The sequence below is a fragment of the Indicator indicator genome, chromosome 6 (genome assembly GCF_027791375.1).
Source record: "Indicator indicator isolate 239-I01 chromosome 6, UM_Iind_1.1, whole genome shotgun sequence".
In the NCBI taxonomy this organism is placed as follows: domain Eukaryota; kingdom Metazoa; phylum Chordata; class Aves; order Piciformes; family Indicatoridae; genus Indicator; species Indicator indicator.
Window position 1 is genome coordinate 14,790,636 of NC_072015.1, and position 20,296 is coordinate 14,810,931.

Sequence of the window (20,296 nt, forward strand, 5' to 3'; positions counted from 1 at the left end):
TGCAGACCCACTCAGACACCAGCTTTCAGATCAGACTTTGCCAGTGCAAAGTGGAAAACCAAATCTGAGCCATCTGGCCTGGTTTTCAGTTTCCACCTAAGCACAAGGGATCACCTTACTGTCTTGCTGGTGGCCAAAAGGTCAGCAGGAACGCACTCAGTTTTAAGTCTATAGTTCAAGGAGTGTTGTTTGTAGACATCTAAGTCAGGGACGGTTGTTTCAGCGTCGCCAAGGCACTGAGGACTTTGCAGGCATTTGGGCAGCTGGTACCTGCAGCATAGCAGTGGAGCTGGTTGCAGGATGGAATGGATGTCATCAACGCAAAGAGAATGTACTTACCAAGATGAGTGCTTGAACGTGCTGCACACCAGCTACCTCCTCACTGCTCTGAGACACAGGGCTCTGGCAGCTCCGCTTTGGAGTGGACCAAATTCACAAGCAGAACTTGACAGCAAATAATTAACTCAGAGTCTTCTACTAGCCAGATCAGAGTTTGGATTAAAACCACCCTGACAATCCTTAACATCTGAGTCTAGCTAAGCTTTACATATAGTTATGCCTGAGAAAGAAGATACCATGATTGATTCAAAGTACTTGACTTTGAGGTTTTGGGGTTTGGTTGGTGTATTTTTTTTTCCTCCCAACCTCTCTACACAGACAATGATCTGTGAGCATGGAGGAGAAAATGCTTTACCCTTTCCTGAAAGCTCTCTGCCCAAGTGGTGTTTCCCCACCTCCACGCTCTGACAAACGCTGATGTAAACAGCATGCAAGCACCCATCTGAAAGGTCACAGGGGTTTTCACGTGAATCCTGTGTTTTTTCCACAAACCCTGTTACCCTGTATTTCAGCTTAAAATGCATCCCCTTCTAGGGATCATACAGTCTACAGCAGCAGGCAAAACCATAGAGCAGAACCCAGCTTTGAATGCAGGGACTCCAGCTCTGTGGAGGTCTGCCATGAAACCCTTTCAAAGAAGGAGGTTAAGGATGGTCGTATTAAAATGACAGAAACCAACAGTGACACAAATCTCCCTCTGAAGTTGTCTGAGAAAACACCAGCTATACCTTTGGTGCTGAAGGGAGTGAAACGTCATTTACAACTCCACCGAAATCATAACAGGAAGGAAGTAGACCTCAGAAACTATAAACAGAATTTAACAGAAGTAGGAAGTACTTCAAATGCTTTCATGTAGCGACTATACAACAGACACTAAAAGCAGAAAATGTCTTCAGGGTTTTTTCTCTTGTTTTTTTTTTTTTTTTTTTTTGTTTCTTTGTTTTTCCACTTTATGTATACATCAGTTATTTTGAACAGTAAAAGATGGGCAGAAAAGTCAAGTGCAACTTTAAAGTCCTCATGTGCAAGATAATTTACAGTACAGAATCATACAGAATCCCAGCATGGTAGGGGTTGGAAGCAACCTCTGGGGATCATGTAGTCTAACCCCTCTGCTAAAGCAAGGTCACCCAGAGCAGGTTGCCCAGGATCACAATGCTCAGGTGGGTTTGGAATGTCTTCAGGAAGGACACTCCACAATAGCTTGATATTCCTTCCGTTTCCCCCTGTCCCATCCCATCCCTCCAAGAGAAATATCTCAACCTTTTTGCTGGGTTAAAATTACTCTTCCACCTCCATCTCTCTGAATTCAGAATAAGCCAGTTGTGTTTGATGAGGTGAAGATAACACTTTTCTCCCTCCCTCTTCACAGCTGCTGACTTTAAACCATGCTCCTTCAAGGAAAATAATTAGAAGCTCATGGCAAAACCAAAACTGATCGTACATATAGTCAACATCAAGAGAAAATGCCCCTCCCATCTTCAGACACTTCACAAATCTCATAACCACTTTTCACACCTTACTTTGTCTGCACCCAAGGACCCTTCTCAGCATTCTGAGTTCCAGTAAACAGGAAAATGAATTCCTATTCTTAACTTCACAATTTCAGCTCACCTTTTAGCCCCCTTTTCACCCTTTCACAGTTTTTCACAGCTTTTCTCACTTGAAAGCACTCTGAAAGCTATAGCCATCAGTAACTGTCACCTCCAGCTCCAGCTCAGTGAACAGTGGCTCAGCAGGTCCCCAGTCCCCAGCCCCAGGCAGAGCCCTGGCATGCATGGCAGCAACAGATCTCCAACTGCAGGGCTCTACTGCATCATCTATGGTCCAGGACACCAACAGCCACATGGAAAACTCCATATTTTCTCTTTTTCTACCAACTGTAGAATCACAAACATCTGCATAAGAAAAAAATCCTTACCTTTTAACCTTTTTCTGCACTTTTGCCTTAAAACACATTTCCCCATAGACTGAGCCAGTTGGCAGTGCAGAACCAAGCTTATTAGGTGTGCCCTGCGACTGAGAAAAACACATACAAACCGAGTTGGTAGGGAATAAGGACTTTATTCTAGGATGTGAGCTGAAGCAATGAGCATATGAAGCAAACAGCCACAAAAAAAAAAAAAAAGGCAAAAACCATATAAAACCTTTCTGTTGTAGCAGATAAGTTTGAATGCAAAAGTCCCCTTCAGTAAAATGGTTGCACAGGGAAGAAGCATATGCAGACAGTCTGAAGGTCAGCTAGTGCAGTACTTTTAATGTCTAAGAAAGGGGGTTTCCCCCATGAAAATGTTTAAGCCAGGAAAAATGCTTCAAGTAACAAAGAAGACCCAAGTAAAAATGATCTACTAATTCCTCTTGGCACTGTGGAGGAGGAAGGGGATAACATATCCCAAAGGAGTATGCATCTTTAAGATGTATAAACTCAAAGTCCCTAGAACATGTCTGCTGCCAGACCAAGTACCAGTTTTTTCTTCCTCATTTAGAAAGTCAAGTGAAGTGTGTCTGCTAAGCACGGGGAGATGGTTTCCTGGAGTTAAAGACTCTCAGACCAAAGGATCTGCTCACCAACAAGGAAATCTCACTGATATACATCCCCAGCAGACCTCACTCTTTGTCTCTCTACCTGCACCCTAGCATTAAAAGCTGCCAATTCCATTCAATTTTAGGCTATAAAATTGTTGAGAAGAAACATTCAAACAAGTATTTCCTTGACTGTCTTGATAGGGAAGGCCAAACACTGCTCCCCTTGAACTGTCCCTTCAAGTCCATTTCCATACCAGCGGAAGCAAGAAGCTGCGGAGCGCACATGGAGAGCAGAGCTGGCTCTGTCTAAGTCAAAAGTGGTGGCTGTTTTAACGTGGCACATGCCTGTGCCATCAAAAATAGGCTGGCAAAACCATTCCTGTGCTGTTTCCCAGCTTAATTATAATGCATACCTACATATATATATATATATATATATATGTATATACATATATATAAAAAAATGCATCATAGCTTTTCATTATAAGAAAAATGTAATTGATTTTTAAACTTGCTCTTCAGGACTCTAAAATTTTAGTGGCTGACCCACTAAACCCACAGATAATATTAGCTGAACAATCATAGTCATAGAATGGGTTGGAAGGAATCTCTGGAGATCATCTAGTTCCACTTTTCTTAACACAGTACCATAAATGCATCATCACCTTAGAAACTGCTTTAACGGGGGAAAGGGGAGGGTAATTCAACAAAAACAGTGGCAGCAATGAAAGTCATCACCAAGACAAATGTCAGTCAGGCATTAAAAAAATATGTCTTTGAAGAATTGCTCTGGTTTGAAAAAATACACTGGAATATTCTATAGAAGAACAGAGGCATCACACTTAGGAATCTGAATTTAAACCCATGAACATATATTCGCTACTCTTAATAAACCATCCAGTAGCTACAGTTTCAGACTGGGAACACCACGAATTTATGTACCTTCCCTGAGATCAGTGATCCAAAATAAATAGTCCTGCAAATATAACAGTATAAACTCTGGATTTAAGTCTTCGGTACACGTTGGTCCTCAGAACCCCAGGAGAGCGTGAAGCAAATGTAAACACAGCAATCATTTTGTCAGTTATGAGTTATTCCCAGTGACAGCTGGAACCTGTGTGAGATGTGGCATCCAAACATTGAAGACCCATCATTTGTATCATACAAAACAGCTGTCCCAGTTCACTTTCCTATCATTGAACCCCTGAACGCATCCAGCTGCCAGGTAGACCTCCAAACTGCAACCCAGATCTGCTCCTCCACTCTGCATCATCTTTACAGTGCCTTTAAAGACTCTCTTCCTGAGGGTCTTATTCTTGAATAGAGGAATGGCGAATAGATCTGTGGTAATCCTCTGGGCTAGTCACGAGTTCTGGTAAGTCATAGCCTCTCAGAAGATGTCCACTGTTTTGTTGAGCAAAGTAATACAGCTGCCTGGCAAACATTGGTTCAACCTTGAGAACAGACAAAAGGTTAATTAGACACGTGACAACATTCCATGCTCCTCACCTTAGCTGGTTAGGATGGTTTTCAGTTCAAAACAAGGCAGGGCAAACCAGTTCTGCTTCCCAGAATGGGAAAATTACTTCAGTGGTCTCACCAATCTCTGTCTCAAGCCAGGCCTTGCCTGTTCTGCTGCCAGCACACTTCTTACCATGGACTTCCTCCAAAAGGCACACACCAGCGACTCAAATGATGTATTGTAGCCCCCCTGGGCAGCCCCCTGGGTGTGACAGATGGCTACAGATGGCCATTCGAATGCATGGCAAAGCACTGAAAGTCTCATCTGCCTTATGAAGTACTTTGAGGACTTAGCTCAAAATGCTGGAGCCCTCAAGTAGACTGAGATATGTTGCCAAATGGCTGTGTTTGATACTAGACTTCAGTCTAACACTAAATCTTGTTTCTGTTCATTCAATCTCTGATGAGGAATCTGTTCAGCCACCAAGAGGGATCTGTATGATTTCACACTGCCTGTCTCTTCAGAAACCACTGTTACCCCTCAGGGCTTTGGGCTTTGACTGGAAATATTTGAACTGCACACTGAGAACAAACACCTGAAGCTCTCCTTACTCTCAGGGGAAGGACAGGTTGTGGACAACTCTTTTCCACAACCCCTTCCCACTGGTCAGGCACCCCCTCCACATTAAGCCACAGGAACCATTTTGGAGGAAGGCTCAGGAGAGACTTTCTCACTCTCAACAATTACCTGACAGGAGGTTAAAGCAAGGTGAGGGCTGGGCTTTTCTCCCAAGTAACAAGCAATAGAACAAAAAGAAATGACCTCAAGTTGCAGCGGGGAGGTTTAGAGGGGATGTGAGGAACAATTTCTTCACCAAAAGGGTTGTAAGCATTGTCAAGGCATGGAACAGGCTGCCCAGGGCAGTGGTGAAGTCCCCATCCCTGGAGGGACTGAAAAGCCATGTAGATGTGGTGCTGAGGGACATGGTTTAGTGGTGACCTGGCAGTGCTGGGTTAGTGGTTGGACTTGATGACCTTAAAGGTCTCTTCCAACCAAAATGATCCTATAAAAAATACACAGTCCATGGCTCTCACCTCTGGGAAGGGAGAAACCCAGACAGGATCACCATGTTGGAGTTGGATCCCCCCTTCCCTTCCTCTCATCAGCATTCAGAGGCAGCTGAGCACTTCCCATCCAACCATGGAAGAGATGGGAAGGTAGTGGGGCAGGTGAGCCAGCAAACTCCTGGTGCATAGCTATTTGGTGAGATGGTGGAGTTCCCCAGCCCATCAGCCAGGACAGCCCAACATGTTGAGCAGGTTGAGGATCAACTGGTAAGGGGGAAACAAAGTTCTGCAAAGAGCAGAAAGCATAAGTTCACAGAGAAGCTTCCAGGACAAGAGATGGAGAAGGAGGCTTGAGAGGGAATACTAGAAAAGAGGGATGGAAAGATGGAAAGCCAAAATGAGGGTGGAATAGAATTCCAGGAGAGACAGGATAAAGAGCTACCTCTAATCAGCCATTGCCCAGCTGGGGATGGATTTCTGGGCTTCCCACCTTCCACCCCAGAGACCTGCCATGCAGCAGTGTGACTATGAAAGCTAAGGGGAGGACACAGCTTAGGACAAAAGCCTGACCTAGGGCCTGTGCTGCTACCAAAGCACTTCCAGAAAATTAAGAAAGGCACCAATTTTCTTCCCAAGGATGCAATAAGCTAAGCCCTGCTGCTATTGTGTGCAGTATCACCTCTCTTGTGGTTTTATGGGCCAATACAGCCAATTTAGAAAGTACCTGGTCTCAGTCTCTGTCATCACGCCCTTTCAGGCAGCATCCCGAAACACTAGCTCTGAGTGAGCGTGAACTGTGGTCAGCCAGCCCAGGAGCTTGCAGATACCTTAACCCCAAAGATGCACAGGCAGCCCCTGCACCAGGGCTGAGGTTCCTGGTATGCAGGCTGGGATTCTGGAGCATCTTCAGGTGCACCACTCGTGGAGGCACCACATCCTCCACCACCTTGGCAGCCTAAATAGCTGCACATATGGGCTAGGGCAACAAAATGCTCCAGCTCTTCCAGGGTACCTTTCAGCTTTAGGTTCTGAAGCGATTTGCAAGAGATCATCGACGAGACTTAGGTGCTACAGCAAGGGAAACGGAATCACAGAATCATGAAAGGCTTTGAGCTGAAAGAGACCTTTAAAGGTCATCTAGTCTAACCACCTGCAGTGAGCAGGGACATCTTCAACTAGAGCAGGCTGCTCAGAGCCCCAGACAACCTGACCTGGAATGCTTCCAGGGATGGGTCATCTACCTCCTCTCTGGGCAAACTGTTAAAATCAGGTGCTCTGCCCTCCCGAGGGCTACCAGTCAATCCTTGTCAGACCCAGAGATTCAACCCTGGTCTGGATGGTGCTGCATTTTCAGGAATGTGTTATCTCCCTCACTACCTACCCAAGGCAGAAAAGCCTTACTGGCAGATTCAGATCCTCCAAGAAACATGCTTCTTTTAGGTAAGGCAGAAGTCCTACTTACATGGGCTGTAATTAGTTTCCTCTGCCTCTGTGGATCTGGAAATTCCTCCCCAAAGCACAAAGCAACCTGGTACCGTGGCAGCGGACGTCCATGGTGAGCAAAGGCTTGCAGCTCTGGGAAGAGAGAAAAGTGATGTGAGTTAACCCCAGTAGGCAGGGAAGCACCATGCAGCCACTCGCTCCCAGCAGCAGCACGGGGGAGGGAACTGGAAGGGCAAAAGGGAGACAGCTTGTGGGTTGAGATAAAGACAGTTTAATAGGTAAAAAAAGACAAAACAAACCAAAGTAGACCGAGTGATGCAAAAAAGCAATCGCTCACCACCAGCCAACCGATGCCTGGCCAGTCCTCAGGCAACAGCAGCCTCTAGGAAAATCCCACCCCAGTTTTACTGCTGACCATGAGATTATGTGGTCTAGAATATCCCTTTGGTCAGCTGTCCCAGCTGGTGTCCTCTCCCAGCCTCATGTCTACCCCAGCCTACTTCTGTGGGCACAGAGGGAGAAATGGAAGAAAGCCTTGAGCTGTGCAAGCTTTAGCTACAACATCCCTGTATAACCAGCACTCACTGGATCACAAATCCAAACCACAGCACCACATGGGTTGCTATGAAGAAAATTAACTCCATCACAGCCAAAACCAGGACAGCCTGGTAAGGAAGACTTTGTGGAAGGCTAAGCTCTAAATGAAGGACCATGGAGCACAGTGGGAGAAGATAAAGTGACCCCAGAGGAAGACGAGAGAGATCAGGAAAAACACAAGAGGCAAGAAGAAGCCACTGAGGTTGGAGACTTCCCACAGACCAGCTGGCACTGCAATTTTTCTGTCTGCTTTGCCTCACAAGTTATTTCATGTGCACAAACCAAGATGTTTTTATTGGGCCTCAACAGCAGAACCTCCCAGAGCAGACATTGGCAGTAGCCAGAACCTGCTCAAGTGGACACCCAACAGCTGCTCAGAAGCCAACAGCCTCTTAGTAGAGCCAGAGACTCAAAGTGCTGCTAGCCATGGAATTCATCCTAAGCTAGACATAGCCATTCTCCTTGTGCCTCATGGTTGATGAGGGGGCATCAAAACATGAAAAACCTGATTTAAGCCATGCACTGAGCCAGTCTGCTGCCCTCCTGTATTCCCTTCACCAGACCACATCCTTGCACAGAGGGAAAAGGTCACATTATACTATCACTGCAATAGACCTATGTCAGAGGCAGGGGAGACCTTTATAAGAGGCTTCTACTCAGACCACAACCACCATGTTGTATTTTAGACACTGTATTTCCTTCCAGAAAAAAATAAAAGAAATCTGCATCTAATGCAATGTCCTTGTTAAAGTCTGTGTTATGTGAAGTATTTCCACAGAGCCCAGTGGCAAAGATTTCATTTTCATTGACCACTCTGTTCATACTTTCTGGAAACAGTCAAAATTCATGTGAAAAGCAGTGTCTTCTCATGAAGCACCCCCTGAAGAAGAGTCTTCAAGCCTGGCACAACAAATGCACCTCTTTCCAAAAGGCACCCCTGCCATTTCTGCTCTAACCAGAGCTTTGCAGACCAAGGTGTGAATGCAGTGCCTTCCACCTGGGTGTCCCAGCCCTGGCTTGGGATTAGTGGTTTTACTGGAAGTGTCAGTTATATGAGTAAAATGATGAGTAGCCCATTTAAAACAGAGAGTAAAGCACAGCTCTCCTCAGAGTCTCCCTCAAAACCCTGGTTTCATTTTTTTATCCTTTCCCCCCCCTAGTTTTATTAGGCCTCAGCAATCCTCCATGGACCTGGAGAAGAAAGCCCTTTTTCTTCTCCACCAGTGGAACAATCAGGGCTGAAGGTCAGCTTTGCACTTCTCCAAACCCTTCCACTCAGTCTCCCTTTCCAGGCCCAAGCACATCCTCTAACACCACAGGGCTTCCCATGCACCTTGCTAAACCTTCCCCATTCCCTGATACTTGAGGTCCAGCTCTTTCTGCCAAGCCAAACCTCTGGCTGCTCCCTTCATGCTCCCAAATTCCCTTCTTCTATCTCCTGCTCTCCACCCAGCCCAGCTCACCACGTTTACTACTCAGTACTCCCCAGATACCATCTACCTGCTTTCAGATTTATTGCTGTTTTAGCCTTCTCAACAGTACAGGCTGCTCAACACAAGCCTTGATGCTCTGGAGTAGTTTGCAGAGTCCAGACCCTCAGTGAGACCCTACCCGCTGTGCTCCATACAGCTCTGAACCTGCCCCTTTCTCTACTGTCCAAGGTTTTCTCTCCTGGCAGAGATCTCCTGCCACTCTTCCCAAGGGAGGTCCAGTTTCCTAAGGTAGGGATCCTCATGTTTGCTTGAATTCTGAGATCTCAGTACATTCAAATATGCCCATGGCAAGCTGCTTGCAAACCTCGCTGAGCATCAACACCTGCCAAAACTAACTTTGCACACACCACAGATAATGACTGCAACCACACACCTGGGTTTGCACAGGCACTGGTGCACAAATGACTCAGGAGGAGGCAAAAAAATAGCTATTGCTTGGCCTTATCTTTGGGGTTAGGCATCTGTAAAGAGACCTCCTGTCAACCGTTTGGAAGAACCCAGAGTACATCTAAAAAGCCACCTGAGGAAAGGGAAAGGGATTTCCAAAACCATCATCAGAAGCAGAATTATGCATCTTCGAAGTAGCATGTGATTGAAGTCCAAGCCAATATCCTGACCACGAATTCCCCTTTCTAACTGTCAATTCTCACATCCAGGATGAGCTTTCTTTCTTTAAATGCATTTATTGCCTGACCATCTTGCTAGGATGGTGCAGCATTCCTGGAATATAATGTATGTTAAAGCTGTTGGCTTGGGTTTGGTGGGTTTATTTCATACTGGACAGGATTATTGTCCCAAGAGATTCATGCCAGCACTGATGCCCTCTTCTAATGGGAAAACATCCTGACCCATAAGCACACTGCTCACCCACAGCAATGCAACAACCTCGAAAGAGAGCCAAGGTGTATTCCTGCTGCCCAAGCTGTCCTTTGGGACAATGACTGGATCCCAGCTTCTCTGGGTGGACAGCTTTCCTCCCTCTAACAGCTCAGAAGCACTGGGAAGTGGAATTGAGGCTCTGCCCTTTCCCTCCATGGGCTGGAAGAAGAAGACATTGTCCTGAAGAATGTCCTTGCCCACTACGTACTGCCTGTGGCGAATCAAGACCTTCCCACAGTGCTCTGGAGAGGTAACCAACTCCTTGCTTAGAGTACTGGGAAATCTCAAAAGTCCAAAGGTTGTGAAATCCTCTTTACCTCCAAGATATCATTTAAACACCAGCAAAAACTGAGATGCTTTCACCCGAACTTCATGCTGGTATTTGAATACTCTGAGCAAGATCTCAGGCTCACTTTGGGTCAACAGCACCATGAGTACAGACTACAGACCTGACTAGGACATCTATGAGAAGATCCAACATCAGAATCCACTTCTCTCTGACACTCAGTTTGTGGAAAAACTCTTTTGTTAGGTTTCTCCTTATGCTTCTGAAAGAGATGTGGAATTTTGGGTGCCCCCATCTGAGCATCAGCTCACTCCTACTCATTTGTGCAGGGGTGCTGAAGGTGCACGGAGAGCAGAATTTGACAGGATTATTCAGGAGTCAACTACCCCTTGACTGCTCTTGCCCAGAAGAAGTGAGGGATAATCCTTACCCTAAGCCATAAGGTTACACAGAAAGAGCCCTCCTGTAAAGCTGAAGTGGAGAGCAACCAGGTGACACCTCCAGAATCACTCCCAAAGCCCTGGTGGAAGTTACCTGCCAAAAACTGCTGAGTGTCAAAGAGCTTGCAGGTTTGGTCTCGCTCCAGTTTGTTGGGTCGATCACTGCAGAGTGCCAGAGGCCCATCCCAGTAGATCCTGCTTTGGCAAAGTCTCTTAGCGTAGAGGCCATCAGGTGCCATCCACAGTATTACTCCTCGTTCCAAGTGGCTCAGTAGTTTTTCTATGTTCTTCCTCTGGCCATTATCCTCTGGATAAGGGAAGATTACTTGCTCCAGGCTGCTGACCTCATAACTTTGGCCATGGGATATTCTGCAGCCTTCAGGACTAGAAGTTGTCACCTCTTTGACCAGTATTTCACGGTAATACAAGCAGATGTGGAGTCGACCATCTACCAGAAGGTAAAATAAGAAGCATCATTGTGATACATCAGTCTGAACATTTTATGTTTCAGAGCTGTACTAAGACCAACAGGCAAGCCTGAAAGAGATTTCTGAGCCTGGTAGTCACCACCACCCAGAAGACAGGCTCACAACAGCCATAAAAATTACATAAATAACATAAATACTAAACCTTTTGAGACACAGTGGAATTAATGCTCTCTCATTTTATTCTAAGGGCTACTGACGTGGGAGTTTTGTAGGAACTAACACCCTGCAGACTTCGTGTTTCCGTTTAAAAGGAAAAGTCTGCACAGGACAAGTTGTTGCTGGTCACATTTTCTGAGGTCACATTACAATTAAACCCACGGCTCAGTTCACTTCCTCAGATTTAATCAGGAAGTAGCTGTTTCTCCCCAGATTTTGCATAAAAGAGGTTTCTGCAGAGGGGACCTGCAAGCTTATACTGAAGAGAAGCAACTGCTGGCTCCAGCTCCAGGAGGGACGTACCTTAAATCCCCGCCTGGCTCTCAAATGGCTACTTGGTCAACTTGGCTGACCCCTAAAGATCAGATTGCACTGAATGTATAGAAATGTATGTGTGCATGAAATGTGCTTCTATATATGTACACACACACACACATAGAAATAGATACAGACCTTGGTTCAGGAGAACAACCCTGCTCAAGACACCTGCTCAATACCATGCTACAGGCTGATCCATTATTGCTGTGACAAGCCCATTCCTACAACACCTCCCAGATTTTATTCAGGAAGTTCCTCAGCATCCAGATGTCTGCAAACCTGGATGAAATAACTTCCCTTTTCCTTTCCCAAGTGCCTTATTTTCACCAGGAATCATTAAGTAGGTGGCACAAGTTCCTCAGCATCCAGATGTCTGCAAACCTGGATGAAATAACTTCCCTTTCCTTTCCCAAAGGCCTTATTTTCACTGGGGATCATTAATTAGGTGGCACAAGGAGGAACATAACAAGGTAAGCAAGGAGCCCCCCCCCAGGGTTTTGGGAGCTCCTACCAAATGAAATACTGAACTAAAATATCCCCCAAACAAAATGCTCCCCAAAAATATCCAAGCTCCCCTCATTTGGTGGCTCACTGAAGAAACCCAGCACTGACACTGAGCCAGCAAAGCACTTCCAAACTTTAACCACCTTCATCTCTTTGAAGTGGGGCTACACACACCTAAGTATCCCAGAAAACAGAGGCTAAAGCCTATACACCAAAATTAATTCATTGAAAAGGTTTCTTTTGGTTTTCCTTCTTTTTTCTTTTTGTCAGAAAGAAGAGATGGTGCCAGGGCAAGTCAGAAGCCAGAGCCTGTTGTCATGCTCTGCAGAAAGCCTGGAGGGGGTTGGACCTTACCTGACAGGGCGAGGGCTTCACCAGACCTTATGCTTGGCTCAATCGGGATGCCAGGAGTCTGGGACTCAGGAGGGGCACAAGCATAAAAGGTTCCTGTCACCTGACAACCTGTTTTCACAAACAAAAGTCAGTAACAGCTGCCTGAATCCCAAAGAAGATCACACAGCCACACACAAGTGAGTTTGGGTCCCACCAGCAAATCTCTCTCCTTTATTCTTAAAAAGATGCTGTTGCCCAGCTTTTCCAGGTTTGTCAGCTCTGCTGATCTCTCTGGATCTCCCATTGTTTGGGCTGGATTTTTATTTGGGTCTGCATGAAATACCTTTTTAGCATGTCAGTATTCCCCTTGGTCCTCTTCCTTACCCAACACATTGTTCTGTTACAAAGGTGATTTACATTTTTAACTACAGTGCTCTGAAGAGCTGCCTGCTTAAACCAATCAATCCCATGTAAGGAATTTTACTAGTGTCAGGTATAAGAATAAAGCTGGAATTAACACTGCTTAAGGAATAGGTAAGAAATTTGTGCAGCAGGAGATTATTAGGGTTTTACTACTAGGATTATTTTTAGACTGATCTAAGAGATGCCTTTCAGTAAGTGGATTCTATCAGGAAATGTTTTCTTCTGTTTGGAGTATGATGGGAATGACTTGCAGATAAACAAACACTGCCTTTCCCCAGTGGTAGGACCCACCACAACCAGGAGCTGGAGCAATGTGGATACAAACCACCCACACCTCTTGACACTTTTAATAAGAAATTCAAAACCAACCACTAACAACTGCCTCTAAACGTAGAAAAGCATTCAAACGTATAACTGCTGCAGAGGATGTACCTCAGGGCAGAGCTCATTCAGCTTGCCACCTCCATTTCTCATTAGCAAATAGCTCAACAGTTTAAGATCTAGTGGAGACTTGCAAAGATGCTGAGGGGACTGGAGCATCTCTCTGAGGAGGAAAGGCTGAGAGACCTGGGGCTGTTTAGCCTAGAAAGGAGCAGGCTGAAGAGGGGATCTTCTCAATGCTGATCAATAGCTAAAGGGCATGGGACAAGAGGATGGGGCCAGACTCTTTTCAGTGATGCCCAGTGACAGACGAAGGGGCAATGGGCACAAACTTCCATCTTAACATGAAGGTAAAACTTCTGTCCTGTGAGAGTGCCAGAGCACTAGGCCAAGCTGCCCAGAGAGAGGTTCTCTGGAGAGATTCCAAACCTGCCTAGACATTGTGATCCTGTGCAACCTGCTTTGAGTAACTCTGCATCAGCAGGGGGGTTGGACTAGATGATCTCCAGAGATCTCTTCTACTACCGACCATGCTGGGATTCTGGGACTCTACCTAATACCTCAAACATTCTGTCAGCAAAAGTTGCCTGGCATTGAGCATTTACTTTTTAGCAGAGCCAAAGACTTCTCTGGACTGAAATCTCTGAAGAGCTGTCCTCTGAAAATGTAGTAACTGCTCTTAGAAGTTCCTTCTCACTTTCCATCCCTTCTTGCCCTTCTGGGCCAGCTACTGCTTCTCACAAAGCAAATGCCTGTGTTGTCAGGTGAATTATCCTGCAAGGCTCTACAGCACACGTTTTCCTTTCTCTTATATTTCATCCCCTGCAGGCTTCAGCACTGGCAGTTTTCACAATTCAGGTTTTTTTTTTCCTAAGGATGCCGAGCTTGGAAAGCCACCATTATGTCAGGCTCTTGGAGTTCTTCAGGGAAGGGAACATCCCTTTATTCTGTCTCTGCTGTACCAGCCCCAAGAGAGACTCAATCCATGACAAGTTGTCCCATTGCCACAGCACTAAAATAAAGTCATAATTTCAGCTTTGCTCTGGGGACAACAATGCCATTCTAACCCACAAGGCTGGAGGGAAAAACCTCACTGATGTGTGCCTCAGAAGGTCCAAAACCAGAAAGCAAAGCTAAGGAACACATGTTCCCATTTGGGGTTTTGGAGGGGGTATGGTTCCCTTCTTACGCTCAGGGCTTTGGAGACAGCAGACAACTTTTGGGGGCTGACTTGTGTCAGCTCAGAGGACTGAGGAGCCCACACTCCACACGTACAGTGCCAAAGCAAGAGCCTTGAGGGCAAAAGCTCTTGCCCTCGTCCCCATGGCTCTCTTTGAAGGGAGCTCAGCACCCATCTCCAGCCACTTCTTCTAATTCCCATCACAGCCACAAAGAAGCAGCCTGAAATCTGCTGTCCTTCTAGGTGAGCCACCTCAGCAAGCAAGCCTAAACAGGAGCATCTTACCGTTTTCACAGCCAGGTCCTTGCCAGTGATGGCTGCGAGCTGCGAAGGGGACGCTGGCACACTGGTAGGGAATGTCAGGATGTGGCTGCTCCGGGGCAAACTCCCTCCAGTTCCGTTCATGGGGCACCATGTAGTTTGGTACCTATTCAATTTAACAAGATAATGATTTTACTCAGCAGCTGTTAAACCCACTGTGATGCAAGGATGGCATCAGCTTCCACATCTCAGCTCCTTGATTTTCTCTGACAAAGCCCATGGAGGTCTGAGCTTTGCCCAGGCACTCGGCCACCACCGCGAATGAGGCTTTCAAATGAACTTCTCACCACTGGTGTAAATAATAAGCAGAGTGGAATAACAAAAGGCAGTCAAAGCATGACTGGTAAATGTCTGCCCAGAAGAGCAAGGCTTTGCTGGGTGCATGTACTCTGGCATCAACAGAAGGGCAGGGCACCAGGGTCTATACCCCAACAGAAAAAGGATAAACAACACCCAGGGAAATCAAATTCCCTGTGGCCTCACATGACATTACAAAAGCTGCTTCTTGGATTCTCAGTTTTTGTAATAAAGCTTCTTCCCAGGGAGAACCAGAGAGAAAAGACAGACACAGCACACAGCACAAAAATGATGCTGCTCAGCATTCAAGTAGCAAGCGAAATGCTAACTGATGCCATACCTGAGATGGTAGTGAAGTGTAAGGAGATGTTATTGGAAAGGAATGGTTCATCATCAATGGTTGATCCTCCATGCTGATCTGTTTTGCACCTACATTCACCAGAAGGATGAAAATACATGTCAACCACAGCATAAGGAAATCTGGAGTTGGCGCACTGAAGACAGAATCCCAGCATGGTGGGGGTTGGAAGGGACTTCTGGAGATCATCTAGTCCAAGACCACTGCTAAAACAAGGTCACCCAGAGCAGGTTGCCCAGTATTTCAATATCCAGGTGGGTTTGGAATCTCTCCAGAGAAGGGGACTCCACAACCTCTCTGGACAGCCTGGTCCAGTGCTCTGACACCCTCACAGTAAAGAAGTTTCTCCCCCTGTATAGGTGGAACTGACAAATTCATACAACCCAACTTTGAAGATAAATCCATACAACCTGACTTTGAAGATAACCATACTACCTGACTTTGAACAAGCAGAAGACTAAAATGGGGCAGGTTTTGAACATAATTTCTGGTAGTCTGTTCTCCTGGGCTCTCCAGTGTCTCCCAGGGAGTGTTGCTCAGCCATACCCAATGGTGGGTACACCCACAATGCTCTCTCGGGGCCATGCCTGGCATTAGGAACTTCTTGGAGACAAGGCAGCTGCAGGCTGGGCAATCTTCACTCCCAGCTCTTGCCCCTGCAGCAGTTACCCACTATCCAGCTCAAAACACTTCTGCTCTTCCCTGTATTCCAAACCAAGATCTAGCAAACAATTTATGGAGTTTTTTTGCCATGAGGCACTTACTTGGTTCTAGCTACACAGAGCTGGCAGGGATGCTCCAGCTATAAGAGCAGTTCTTCCAGTGATGTGCAGGACACTCATCTGCATCTCCTGCAAGGTCTCCCTTCCACTATCCTGACTCAGACACCAGTGGTCTTCACACAGATCCAGCCTTGTGAGTCATCAGGACAAGCTGCACTTGAGCCCTGCATTTTATTTCCTTACAAAGACTTAAAAAGACTGTGGGGCCATCCCAGAAAAGCACATTTTGGTCCTCATCTGCTTAAAATGGGACATATTTACACTCACACAAGGCATCTGAGATGCTTTACCTTTTTTAGCTCCTTCTGGCACTATTCTGTACACTTTATAGGGATCTGAGATGTCCAGCTGGCTTCTCTCCACCAGCTCTTCAAAGTCATTGCTCTTGTTCAAAGCACACCTTAATCTTGTCTTCCAGGTAGGGGGGTCTGGTTTATCAATGCCCTCTCTGAACTTCCCTTTGAATAGAGCCCAAGCCTGGAAACATTTGAGATAATCAAAAGAAAAAAAAGAGGGGAGAAAAAAATGAAAAAAAGAATCAATCACAAGGTAAAAATCCACAATGCTTGAAACACCATCTATCTGTGTGCTTATATGTGCATGAATTTACTGCTATAGGTTTAGGCTGACAAAAAAAAGCAGCACGGTAAGGTAGGAAAAAGTTGAGCAGGCAGAGGAAAAGGGAGAAAAATGATCCAAGAAATATATGTGCTGCAGTCCCACAAGCATCAAGCTCCACAAGGAGAAGAGGGAAAGGGCATGTGCGCTTGACCCGCAAACACAGGAGACACCAAGGCAAGAGCCAGGGCCACCCAGCAGAGCCAACTAAAGAGGATGAGGCCTCCAGGCATGCCTCCTATGACCCCAAGCCCAGGCTCAGCCCTACCTTGAAGAGGGCAGCGTCTTCCTCCCGGTTGTAGTCCTGCTTGCCCGCGTGCTTCCAGGGGATGCGGAAGATGCTCTTCTCATCGTTCTCCCACACCAGCCCCGGGTACTTGCCACTGTCGATCTGGTCGATCAGCCACTGGCGAAGTTTGCCGTTGCCACAGCTCACTGAGTTCATCCCGCACTCACCTGCCTCCAAGTTCATGCCACTCGTGTCAAAAGCTTGGGTGGGGGGTTTTGGGGTGCCTCACCAAGCCCACCTCTCCACACACACACAAGCACCAGCTCTTGAGGGAACTGCAGAGGAAGGAGAGCAGAGCAGAACTGAGGGGGAGAAGAAAAGCCACAGGTCAGGCGCTGACTTAAGTCCCCGTGTAGAGCCCCACCATCGGCCCCCAGCCACACACATGACACCAAACAGCAGCTTCTGTGTGCAAGGGGGGCCTGGGGGACCCGGGAAACACGGTACAGAGCCTCAGGAAGCTGGGCACAGTCCCCCACGCACCTCCCTAGGCATCACTCACGCTGCAGACTGACAGACTTCCCCCTGTCCCGACACTGTTTTGCATGAACGTACATGAGGGGGGTTGAAATCTGCACTGCAAGTAACTTGAGGAACAAAGCCCTTGTCCTGCTCAGAGCTGAGTGATTATTTTTTTATTTTCTAACCAAAAAAAAAAAAAAAGTAAAAAGAAAGCATAAAAATGTTTTACATCTGACAGGGTACATACGTAATACGTATCACACACAGAATTTGGAGGGATTCACACAAATTTGTGATTTATACAGCAGATAACTGTAAGATTAAAGGAGTTTTCACAAGCTCATTTAAGCAAGACACATTGGAACATGTTATGTCCTACACATACCTACCCCCTCCAATTGCTCCCAACATGCACATATACAGTAGCATCTAATTCTATAGATTGCAAATACCAGTAAGTGGGAAGACACCAACCTACAGAGGAGCCTGGCAGGGGACCCTTGTCTCCAGGAACACAGGAGCTTGCAGCCAGCAGCACAGAGCCCTGGCTGTGTGCAGCCCTAAGTGGTGGGCAACTTGCTGGAAAGGTCCTAATGGGAGGTCACCGACAGCAGTGATGGGGATTTGGTGTCAAGTTTATCTCCCTGATCTGAAAGTGCTTGAATGCTCCCAAAAGCTTCATTTGGTAGGGCTCCCCCACCATCACCAGGCTTGCATCTAATAGATAGATGTGGTGCTGAAAGACATGGTGTAGTGGTGACCTGGCAGTGCTAGGTTAATGGCTAGACTTGGTGGTCTTGAAGATCCCTTCCAGCCAAAACAATTCTATGATTCTAATTAAAAAGTGATTCCTTACCCACAGTCTTTGCTTCTAGTCACAAAGGTGACTTTAAGAGGTCCTTGGAAAGGTACCCATGGGAGGCAGCACTCCTCACACCTCTCCTCACCAACAGTATCCCCCAGGACACTAAACTTGTTCTCCAGTTTCTTCTCTGGACATAACGTGTCTGAGGGGCAACCAGGACCACAGGTGACAGAATCAATCCCATCATGGTGGGGGTTGGAAGGGACCCCTGAGGATCATCTAGTCCAAACCCTCTGCTAAAGCACGGTCACCCACAACAGGTTGTCCAGAACTGCAATATCTAGGTGGGCTTGGATTCTCTCCAGAGAACGGTATTTCACAACCTCTCTAGAACAGAACAGGTCCCCTCTGGAGCCTGCACAAGACCCCAGACAGTCCTTTCCTATGCCTTAGACAGGGCACAGAAGTGTGTCCACCCATCCATCCACATAACCCTCCCCAGGGAAGGGAGAATCGGCAGTGCCGGGGCCAGTGCACACTTCACCTCGGGTTGCGGATAAGGGGCAAGTATTGTGCTTTAATTAGGGGGGGAAACAATTATTTTTTAAAAAAAAAAAAAGGCCGAAGGAGTTGCTGAGCTGCTGCCAGCACCAGGAGAAGCCCAAACGGGGATCAGCCGAGATGCCCACCCCGCCCACCCCGTCCCACGCCCCGGCCCGTCGGGTCCCGCCGTACGGGCTGCTCTGGTCGGGTCCCGGAGGGGGCTCCCCGGTGCTGGGGTGGGGGCAGGGGAATCCCTGCTTCTTACCTCTGTGGCGGCTCCGGGAGCGGGCAGGAGCCGCAGGCTGCCGGGGCGGCTGCTGGGACCAGGCACAGCGTGACTGGGCCGGTGGCACCGGGAAGTTTCTTTATATGATGGGAGGGCAAGAGGAGGCGAAGGGAGGGGGGAAAGAGAGGCGGTCCCCGGCCCGGAGGTGGAGCCGGCGGAGGAGAGCGGGGACTTTGCGAGCTGGAAAACATCTGAGGCAGTGACACATGCCCGTTGCTGGTAAACACCGGCGGCGGGGCGGGGAGGGCTGAGCCCGCGCTGGTTTTTTTTTTTTTTTTTCTATCTACACAGCCAGACACATACACATAAATAGCACGGGGAAACTCCTACCGATGGTAGCCAGGCGGCTTTTACTGTAAAAAGACCCAGATAGCTACACCCACCACAAATGGTGGCTTAGACGGCGCCGGTTGGGCCCCCGGGCTGCTCGGAGAGACGGCGGGGACATCTGCACACCCACCCACCCATGCACTCACCTACCCACCCATTCACTCACTCGCCCATCCATCCATCCATGTATCCATCCATCCATCCCTTCCTCCCTCCTTTCCACCACGCCATGCCTGGGGTGGTACCTCCCACCCACACTCCTTGCATCCTGACTTTACCTGTGCCGCCAAGCCGGGATGGTGGAGGGGATGAGAAACTCTCCGAAGTGAGGGCAAGTCAGCGGGCTCGGAGCTCGAGGGTCTCCCCCAGCAGGCTGTAAGGTGTGAAGCAGGACACAACGTTGGGGTGGAGCAGTGGTGCTGGATCCTGCAAGCAGCAAGACCCAATAGGGCAGCGGCAACTGAAGCCTGTGGAGCTGCTCCTGCTCCATTGAGCTCAGGAGATGATGCCCTGCGACTGCCTATCTTAAGTACCAGAGTGGGGCTGGGTGCTGGGGAACCAGCAAAGTCCCCTTCCCTATCGTTGTGGGGTGATGGTGTGAGATCCAGGCTTGCACGAAAGCCTTTCTTGCCACCTTTCTGGGTTTGAAACACGTGTTTCATGCCACAAGTCTTGTCTTCTTGTTGCTCCGTTTCAACGTCTCCAGCACACATCCATCCACATCCTTTCTGCTGTAACGTCTCAGATCAAGAAACGAGTCATGGTGCTGCGCTGGCTGGCAGGCTGGAGGGTACCCACAGGCTTTGGGATGCTGCAAATCTTCAACGCCATCTTCTGAAATTTACATGTCATTATCACCGCCTTTGGAGGCAGAAGTGAGAAGCGCAGGC

General features: G+C 47.5%; 1 protein-coding gene across 1 annotated transcript; it reads right to left on the bottom strand.

Annotated features, from left to right (window-relative positions):
• Window positions 1–4,175: 4,175 nt before the first annotated feature.
• On the bottom strand, window positions 4,176–17,163 carry IRF4 (interferon regulatory factor 4). Its single transcript, XM_054381870.1, has 8 exons — window positions 16,960–17,163; window positions 16,364–16,550; window positions 15,274–15,362; window positions 14,601–14,742; window positions 12,353–12,460; window positions 10,627–10,980; window positions 6,857–6,969; window positions 4,176–4,319 (listed from the first exon to the last, which is right to left on the bottom strand). The coding sequence occupies exons 1-8, from the start codon at window positions 17,161–17,163 to the stop codon at window positions 4,176–4,178; spliced, it is 1,341 nt and encodes a 446-aa protein (XP_054237845.1).
• Between the last annotated feature and the right edge of the window lie 3,133 nt (window positions 17,164–20,296).

Excerpts from the sequence above, each read along its gene's own strand:
- IRF4 (XM_054381870.1), bottom strand. The coding sequence starts at position 17,163 with ATGAACTTGGAGGCAGGTGAGTGCGGGATGAACTCAGTGAGCTGTGGC. Across the intron at positions 12,461-14,600 it reads AGGACCTGGCTGTGAAAACG|GTTGTCAGGTGACAGGAACC; the intron begins GTAAGATGCTCC and ends TTGTGAAAACAG. Across the intron at positions 6,970-10,626 it reads CACTCAGCAGTTTTTGGCAG|AGCTGCAAGCCTTTGCTCAC; the intron begins GTAACTTCCACC and ends CTCTCTTCCCAG.